The 9,512-nt window shown below is 33.8% G+C and overlaps 1 protein-coding gene across 1 annotated transcript; it reads left to right on the top strand.

The window, feature by feature from the left end:
- The first annotated feature begins 5,894 nt into the window (after nucleotides 1-5,894).
- LOC149222508 (uncharacterized) lies at nucleotides 5,895-8,876 on the top strand. The gene is made up of 6 exons (XM_089385467.1): nucleotides 5,895-6,195; nucleotides 6,373-6,493; nucleotides 6,887-6,962; nucleotides 7,150-7,218; nucleotides 8,215-8,318; nucleotides 8,429-8,876. The coding sequence occupies exons 2-6, from the start codon at nucleotides 6,387-6,389 to the stop codon at nucleotides 8,517-8,519; spliced, it is 447 nt and encodes a 148-aa protein (XP_089241593.1). The 5' UTR covers nucleotides 5,895-6,195; nucleotides 6,373-6,386; the 3' UTR covers nucleotides 8,520-8,876.
- Nucleotides 8,877-9,512: the final 636 nt, after the last annotated feature.

Below are 9,512 nucleotides of genomic sequence, written 5' to 3'. Positions count from 1 at the left end.
GGGAAAATAGAGTATCACCCAAAAGATCTACTGGAAAGTCCCCTTTCCAACTTGTATATGGAACTGAAGCAATTTTCCCTACACAACTAACATTTCCAGTCACTAAATTTTTGCAGGAATCATATGAGGAAGTTGATGATTTTTCAAGGAGAATCAATTAGATCATTGAGCTAAACCAAGATAGAGATGAAGTTCAACACAAACTTCGTCAATATCAAATCAAAATAAAAAGCTTATTTGACAGAAAGGTTAGAGAAAGAGTTTTTAGACAAGGTGATCTAGTTTTAATATGGGATGTCAAAGGAGAGGAAAGCATGGAAAGTTTGATAATTTGTGGTTGGGACCATTCAACGTTGCAGAACTAAAGGGTAACAAAAGTTTCATTCTACGCAACCTAGAAGGACAATATTCTTTATTTCTAGTCAAAGGACAATACCTTAAATACTATATTCAGTATTAGATACTTGCAACCATCTTCAATGTAAATTTTTGGTTTTCTTTAAATTTCACTGTCAAAGTGTGATTTTCTCAGCAAAGACTCCATAGCCCGAGGAGAAGGCACATGGATCTGCATGTTCTCTACATCCTGCAGGGGGAAGCAATCCCCAGATGGAGTCGATGTTGTAACTTATTTTTACACTATTTGTTTTTTATTTTTGCTGAAAAAAGAAAATAGAAAAGAAAGAAAAGAAAATGAGAAAAAGAAATAAAGAAAAATGTCAAAAGAAAAGAATAAAAGGGGATATAGAAAAACATATATAAAAAAATAAATACAATAAAAATCCCCAAAGTTGTGATCTAGCGAAAATGCCACATTGTTTCTATATATTATTATTTTAATCCTTGCATATTTTTCGAAAGGTTATGTTTTAATTTACAAATAGAGTGATATGACGTTTTATCACATTATAATAAAGTTTGAATGCAAATCTATGGAGGAGATCATCCCCACTCGCATCAACGACAAGGGATGAGTTCGGGACCCCCCCACACCATCGGATTTTAATGGGGGAGTGGGGTGGGGGTCCGAAAATTTGTATTCAATTTACCACCCCCTCATACGTGGCGTCTCCTCAACAACTTTGGGACCCCCCTCTCCTAAACCGTTAACCGCCCACTCCCCCTCTGAAAACCACTTCCCACTCCTGCACTAATTCACACCTCAACACCTGTCCTCTTCCTATTTTCCCACACCAGTTAGACGTTAAACATTTAATTGCTCCCACAAAATGTTCATATGCCTGTTCAAGCACTAATTTTTTGGGCCAATGTCTGATTCTTTAATTTGACGTGCCTAAAAACGGTTATGATTTCTCCCACTGTTTGAATTCCCTCTTTTAAAAAAGACACATATCCCTATGCATGTTCCCTTTCACCATTCCAACTCCCAACATTACCAGTGCGACTTCTAATTCTACCAATTGCGCAATCGTTGATCTTCATATACTAGTAATCGACAATTATCTCGTAATCCAACAACCTCAGCCTGTAATTTCCTATTTACGATGTCTTCGTCTAAAGGCAAATTGAAATTAGTGGTAGAGAGCCCTACATTACCTTCTGTAGTTAACATAGATGCACTTTCCCTGGTATATACGCATCATAAAATCTCAAAAACCCAATAAGGGTTCGACCTTTATGAACTCCACAATTGGGTAAACCGAAAGTTCCTTGATGTCAGTGATGAATTGAGCATTTGGGATTCATGCCTTCCACAATTCATCTTTCCCCAGACCCATATCTTACTTGAATTTGTTACCTGGTGCCATCTGAGATATCTTCCTAGTCAGAGGGTTGTAATTGCAAAAAATATTGAGGTTTTGTTTACTATTACTCCTGAGTTTATATGTCAAGCACTTCAAATCAATCCTTCATCCCATCTGCACCCTCTTCCCACTGATTCTCTCATGGATATTTACCAAAAGCTCACATTTCCTCAGCGGGTCTGCATTTTTGAGTCATTTTTACTTGAGAATTTTGAGTTTCCAAGACCAATCCACCCTATTCCACTTCAATTTTCCCATAAATGTCTAGGCAAGTCATCTCTATAGTCTCATCTTTGCAGGTTACCCTACCGATCAATGGGCCAATGAAGTGATATTAGGATTTCAATCAATGTTCTCTGTGGGTAATAAACCCTCATTGATTTTCAAATACAGACAGTTTTTGGCAGACCATATTCATGATCAATTTTTAAAGTTTACAACTGAAGGTGATTTTAAACATTAGTCATTCCTGGTGTATTTACTTTTATTTCATCAACGAGACAAGTTTAAGTTTCCATTACAGAATTTAGATGCACAAGGAAAGCCTCGGTCAGTTATTCACTGGACTTCCTTGGTAAGGAAGAACACAAAAGAATATTCCTTCAATGATTATGTAAATCAAATTTTGCATGTCTTTATGTTTTCTCAGCAATGATGTTATACCAAGGATTTGAATTGAAATCAGAGGAATTCTACACCTTACTAAACAAGACAAAATTGGAGACTGGTACCTCTACCAGAATTACACAAAAATCAGAATATATGGATGTGAACTTCCCCCCTACCGGTTACGAGTGTTTGTGCCAATCCGGATCTTTGCCTTGGAATATATAAGGAAAATGATGAACATGGATGATCTGCATTTTGTATCTAGGAAATAGAAAGCCCAATTCAAGTTAAAGGCACAAATCAACCCTTTCATTGTTAATATCAAGGCAACAACTAAGGAGGAAAATATGATATTAAAGCAAATGAAATTAAAATTGAGATTTACCTAGTCCTATGATCCCTTGGGGATTATTTCAAAGTTGAGAGTTGAGCAGAAAACAACTCCATATGTACATACATCCAAGCCAGAGATAGATAAGTATGCAAATCAAGAAGAGTGGCAAGAATACATTACAGAAAGCAGAAGAACAGATTGTTAGTGAAACATCTTCACAAAAGTCTCTAGTTCCTCAAGAAAAAGAAACCAAAAGACTAAGAGAAAGACTATCTCCTACAGACTCAGAAACTCAAGTTATAGGTTTCACAATTTTCAAAATGAGAAAGAAGACAAACACTAATCAAGAGTCTTTAGAGGACAAAATCTCACAAGATAAAACCACAATGGTGATGTCAGGATTTCCCACTACTTCTTTTCCACAAACTAAAGAAATCACATATTCTCCTATATCCTTTGTTTCTCATGATTTAGCACAACAAAATAATTTTGCTAGATAAAGAGAAATTAAAAGGAAGAATGAAGCATTGAAGGCTACCACTTATTCATAATTTTAGAAGAAATATTCCACTACACAACACAAACTTCTATGTGCACTTGATACTGAGAACGGACAATTTCAATTAGCTTTCTTCGAACCCAAAGTTCCAGTCCCTAAGAGTGTAGAAGATTACAAAACATCCATTTTTTATTTTGACACCAAGAAAATTCATGCCCTTGATCAGATTGACCTGCATAAGCAGGCTGGTGAAATGATATAATCCACATTGACAAGTTCAGCAATGGCAGTCTCAAAACTGCAAGCTTCCTTGAACAATATTCATTCACAATTGAAGATGAAGAGAATGTCATCCCTGGCCAACAATCCCAGAATCAAAGCTCTTGAAGGTTTGGTGATCAAGTTAGGATATGATCCTAGTTATATCAAAATGGCATAATAAATGATAAAAAATAAGAATGTTGACATTCAATCATTGAGGAAGCAACTTAAGCTTCCTACTACTGAACATCCACAAGTTAAGGAAGTTGGTCAGCTAGAAAGGGAGAAAGAAAATATGTTCAAATTGACAGTTGAACAAAATCTTCAAATTCAAAAAATGGAAGCTGATATGGAATCACTCCTAAAAGAAAAAGAACAAAAACTTAGTATTTCAACTTCCATTCCTATACCCATTACTTCTACAATAGGTACTTCAACAACATGGACATCTACAACAACAACCATCGCAGTAGAAACACAATCTACTGACTGAGCAAAACAACTATCAAAAGCCATGGGAGACTTATCTTTGAAGGATCAAGAGATTGAAAAACTTAAAATGCAACTCCAAAAGATCGAGGAACAAAAGATTAAGTTTGATAATGCATATTTGGTTGAGATTCAAAATAATTATAAATTAACTCAGTGATTAGAAGTTTCAGAAAATGAATCCTTAATTTCAAAAACCATTGCTTAGGCCAAAGAGAATATTTGGATAGACATTAATGTATCAGTGACTGAGTGAAGACCTTCAATTGAAATTATTTTTGAGGAGGAAACCTGGAGATGCTACAAGGATAATCAAAGTCCTAAACTCCAAGACAAAAGATGAGCTTGAAGAATTCGACATTGAAGACAAAATTGAAGTTGTCTTGGAGGCCAGAAAGGTTTTAACAAAGAGAAATTTAATGCTACATCTCGAGAACAAGTGTCAGAATTTGGAGGTTCAAATTAAGAAATTTCACAGGAAATTCAATTCTTTACATCAGAAAGGACTTCCAACTTTGCAGGATAGAAGTGGCAAATTGATCCCACTTGAAGAGTATCAATAGAGGCTACATGATATAACAATGGACAAGACCAAATTTGCCAAAATCAGAGGAGTTATTACTGGGAAAGCCTTCATTGAAGGTTTAAGTTATGATTTGTTAATTCAACATGAAATTAGGCATTTTTTTTCTTATCAAGCCCACTTTTGAAAAATATATAGAAGTTGATGAGTCCTATAGGAAATTGTTAAAATTTTCTATCCCTGATGAAAAGAGATGGGATAAATTGTGTGAGCTCATCGAATAGGAACATAATCCATACTTTTAGGAGGAAACAACACCATTTCAGCAGCAGACGGCATAATTTCAGGGGCAATCATCCAAAGAAACGAATTTCTAGCTACAGGGATCAACAACATCCCTCGAAATTAGTTCATATCCACTATTTTTCGTCTATTGTTGTAATATCCCAAATATTTTGGATGATGTTATATTTTGTAAAAATTTTTTATTCTAGTTTAGATATGTTAGAAAGTCGAACTCTATAAATATTTTGTATTTCAAAGAAGAAAGGGTTGAACCCTTGTGATGAACCAACAAACATGCTTGTAATTTTCTGAACTATTTCTGAAGATTAATAGAAGGATTCTGGATTCATTCTGAACAACTTGTGTATCTCTGTGAGTTCTTCTAGTACTCATTTATGTTATCATTTTATATTTTCTCTGCACATGTTTAAGGTAACACATAAGTCTAGGTAAGATTAGATTGAATATCAATCTATTTGAAAGCTCCTGCAAAGTTATCATTATTTAAAGAGATTAATTAACTGAAACTGTTTGTCTTAGTTAATTCCTCTAAATCAATAAGTTGTTGCCTTTTGTCATCTTTTGTTTTCTTAGAAATAATTAAAATTCAAAAGTTTAAGCATTGGTCATCCATTTAAAATTAAAAACATTATTTTAGATGCTTTGGCATAGTCCCTTAGCCTAGGACTATCTACAAAGCACAACACTGTGGAGAATAAATCTCTACCATCTAGCTAATAATTCTTGATAAATAAGTTAAAATTGTGGAAGTTCTATTCCAAAATAAACACAACAATTTATTTAATTAAGCAAATAATACTATATGACAAATAATTCTTGATAAATAAATTAAAATTGTGAAAATTCTATTCTAAAATAAGCACACCAATTAATTTAATTAGACAAATAATACTTTGTGGCAAATTAATGTAAAATGATTTTTAATTTAAATTTTTTATTTTTAAAATAATAATTCATTTTGGATAATATCAAAATTATATTTTACTTATTTGAAATTGTATAATTTAAATTAATAAAAAAGTTTACTTACTTTTCAGACAATTACAATATATTAGCGGGTGGCGGACACAAAAATAAAGTATAATTCTGATATTGGTGTCATGTGAAATGAATCGGTTCTTTCAAAGCTGGTTAAAATACAAAAATCTTAGTCAGTCAAACTCTACCACAAACTTTAGGATATATACAAATTTGGAAGCATTCATGCCGGTTGTACCTGCAATATTTCTTGCCTTGGGGACAAAGGCATTGAGAAATCTCTGACTAAATCAAACCGGAAGAGCGGCTGCATCCCTATATATAGAAGTCTAAGTCAGTGTATTGGGTGAGATCCTTCTTTGGTTTTCTGAAATTTGGCTATCACACAAGAAGCGCAGCTACACGAAGAATCCCCGCTTTTCTGAATTCGGTAAACTCTCAGTTTTCAATATAGTTTAATCTCGTTATTTCAGAGCTCTCATGCTCTGTAATGCCATGGCAGAAGTAAAAAGGAATGCCTCATCTGAAATTTTTTGGGGGTTTGTTTGGATTTGCATTGGGTGTTGACTATTTATGCTTCTCTGAAAGTGCGTGATATGTTTGGTAGGTGAAGCTACAGGGATGGCAGTTGATTTATCTCCTGCCTTTGGGTGGGTAGTCTTGGATATTGTGGTATATTCAGTGCTCAATGTCTGGATGGCCATTCAGGTCGGAAAGGCTAGAAAACGGTATGAGTAATTATGTTGCAATTGCTTAGCATTTAGTTTCTCTCTTTTTTGAAGAAATATTAGTATGGTTTGAAAAATATTTATGCAAGGACAAACATATGCATTGCATGTATATATTTTACAGTATCAATCTATTTACAAATTCTTGAAATATTGATGGATTAGAATCAAAATCTTTTTAGAATTTGATAGTTAGAAAAGAGATTAAATTTTGAAATATTCTCTAAATTTACAATAAATATAAACAAACCACTTATCTGCATGTGTAGTGATCCCTAGCCAATCATTACTCAACTGTAGGCCTAAACAAGGATTTGAAGTCGTTCACTTTTTATGTAAGGAGTCAAAGAATTGGCCCACAATGTGTTCTTTTTTCCTTTTTGGCTTGTGCAGATATAATGTCCCTTACCCGAAATTGTATGCCATTGAAAGTGAGAACAAGGATGCAAACATGTTCAACTGTATTCAGGTTTGTTTTGGGTTTTAATATTCAGCTCTTTTGTTGCCAAATCTGATAAGTTGTTTACTCTATATCTCTCCCCCTAAATGCCCTGTCTGTTTTTTCTGTCAGTTCTCTGGACCAAATTAAGGCTGGATAATATTAATATTAACTGCGTATTTTTATGTTTGACCAATTATTGATTGTTTGGTTACAGCGAGGACATCAGAACTGTCTGGAGAATATGCCTGTATTCTTTGTGGTCCTCATTTTGGGTGGCTTACAGGTACTGCATTAATGTGTGTTTTTATTTAAAGTGGTTCTTTATTTTCTCTGAGTGTTTTTATTTTAAGTGATTCATCTTCGGAGCAGTAATTGTAGAAGCGGGGTGTAGTTTCCATCCTCCCGTTATGTTACACACCTGCTGCACCTGAGACTAGATGTGCAGTATCCATTATGTACCCTGCAACTGGGAAATTCGGTTGTGAACGCTTAGTTTGCTTGGCTGACCATGGATCCACAAGAACTTTTGTGTCCAAGAAGTTTCTATTTCAAGTGAATTGGGGGCATTACTGTGTTTTGAAGGATATTGTTGGTATGTGTTCGGTTTGGAAGAAAATTTATGCTGGTAGAACAGAAGCAAAACAGTTTAACAGTTTCATTCATTTCATAGAGTGAGTCTACAGAATAGAACGCCATAGCCTATGCCCTGCAAACACCAAGCCAGTTGGAGATGGTAGATTTTGGGAATATTTTAGAATTAGACAAAATTGGACTTCACTCTTGTCTTTCAATTATCACATATTCCAAATTGACCTCACTTCTATTAGTCGATTTCAAAATATTCCAAAAATAAACAATTGAGATATTCCAAAGAATAAGCAATTGAGATAAGATTGGGACATGGCATGAGATCCACCTCCTACATCTAATATCAAAATATTTTCTGAGGGAACATAGATAAGTTATAGAATCATTATCATTACCTTTTGAGGGATCTCAGAGTGGAATATCTAACATCCTCCCTCAAATTCAAATTGGAGAATTAAACCTGGGTCAACAGCTCTGATACCTTGTTGAGATTTTCTGTTACACCAAAATCCACAGACATTAGTAAAATTTTAAACCATTATCCTTACCTTTTTAAATGGTCCCAGGGTGGATCACAGAGAGATGGTATGGTTTTGTCCCGATAATCTTAAGAGATGAGTGTGAATGATTTTAGTTATTATTTTCGTTTTTATTAACTTATCACTTTGGCTTTGGATAATTCTACTTGCAGCACCCTATAGCCTCCGCCATTTTCGGTATGTTGTATACTGTTGCACGGTATTTCTACTTCACAGGCTATTCAACAGGAGTTCCTAAAAATAGATTGACTTACGGGTATGCATGTGCCCACAGGCTTAACTCAGAGATAAACCAGTATAAAGTTTAGTAGGACTTTATTTGTAGCCTTGAAATAAAATAATGTTTCTGTGATATTGTGTGTTCAGGAAATATAACGCTGTTGGCATGTTGGGTTTGCTGTTCTGCACTCTATCATTGGCATGGCATCTTTTGTTCAAAGCCCCCAGCTATGAATAGAAGCAGCTTATGTCAAATACCAGGCAGGCTCACAAATTTTCCCAAGGAAAGGAAACATGTTCTTTTTGGTTACTCTTTTGTTAGTTCCCAAGATAATGGTTTTTCGTTGAATTGTGATTAGTTTAATCACTGAACTGAAGCCTGCTCATTTTCAGGATCTGCAGCTTAGAACTATGCAGAGCTCATTATGACTTGCACTCCTTGTAGCTGCACTGTAATTTAGCTTTTAGAATTGGGTGATTAAGCTCCAACAATTATTTTATTTTCAACAGATTAGCTAATTGAACTATGCATAGTTCACTGTAACTTTGAAGGTTAAAGTGACATTTTTGATAAAGAAGAATAATTATTGGGAAATTTTTTCAAACCATATTTCAGAACAATTTGCCCATCAAGCCTCAGCTCAAATTCACACACATCTGATCGTCAGCATATAGCGCCCTTTCTTTGAGTAATGCTTTCAAAGTGAGTTGAGGTTACTTTTAATGGGGAACTGTTTAGTATTTGCTTCCTATCTATTTCCTAATAGAAAAGAAAATGTATAAACCACTGTGTTGATAGCGTATCACTAGATTTGGCTTTTGATAGGGAGATTAGATGGTTTATTTTATTTTATATTTTAAAAATTAGAAAGATTTGAAATTATAATTAAATCTTTTATTATTATTATTTAAAAATTTTGAATTTATTAATGGTTTATAGGTATTATTGAATTTGGATTTTGAGAGGGAGATTAAATGGTTTGTTTTACTTTATATTTTAAAAAATTAGAAAAATTTGAAATCATAATTAAATATTATTATTATTATTTAAAGTTTTTGAATTTAGTAATTGAGTCGGTTTAAAATTAGTTAAAAATGTCTTTTCTAATTCACAAGTTTACATTTAAAGGAGGTCATAATAAGTACATTTAATAAATTTCAATAATTAAATTTCTTATCTCACACAAGAAGAGATCTTATACACTAATTTAATGTTTGTCCAATTTAATAT

Source organism: Pinus tabuliformis, chromosome Q (assembly GCF_031772625.1).
Source record: "Pinus tabuliformis cultivar Carrire ecotype Pingquan chromosome Q, CPIR1, whole genome shotgun sequence".
NCBI classification, from domain to species: domain Eukaryota; kingdom Viridiplantae; phylum Streptophyta; class Pinopsida; order Pinales; family Pinaceae; genus Pinus; species Pinus tabuliformis.
Note: the sequence above shows the minus strand (reverse complement) of the source record. Positions and strands in the feature narration are given on the sequence as shown.

Excerpts from the sequence above, each read along its gene's own strand:
- LOC149222508 (XM_089385467.1), top strand. The coding sequence starts at position 6,387 with ATGGCAGTTGATTTATCTCCTGCCTTTGGGTGGGTAGTCTTGGATATT. Across the intron at positions 6,963-7,149 it reads ACATGTTCAACTGTATTCAG|CGAGGACATCAGAACTGTCT; the intron begins GTTTGTTTTGGG and ends GTTTGGTTACAG. Across the intron at positions 8,319-8,428 it reads AAAAATAGATTGACTTACGG|GAAATATAACGCTGTTGGCA; the intron begins GTATGCATGTGC and ends TTGTGTGTTCAG.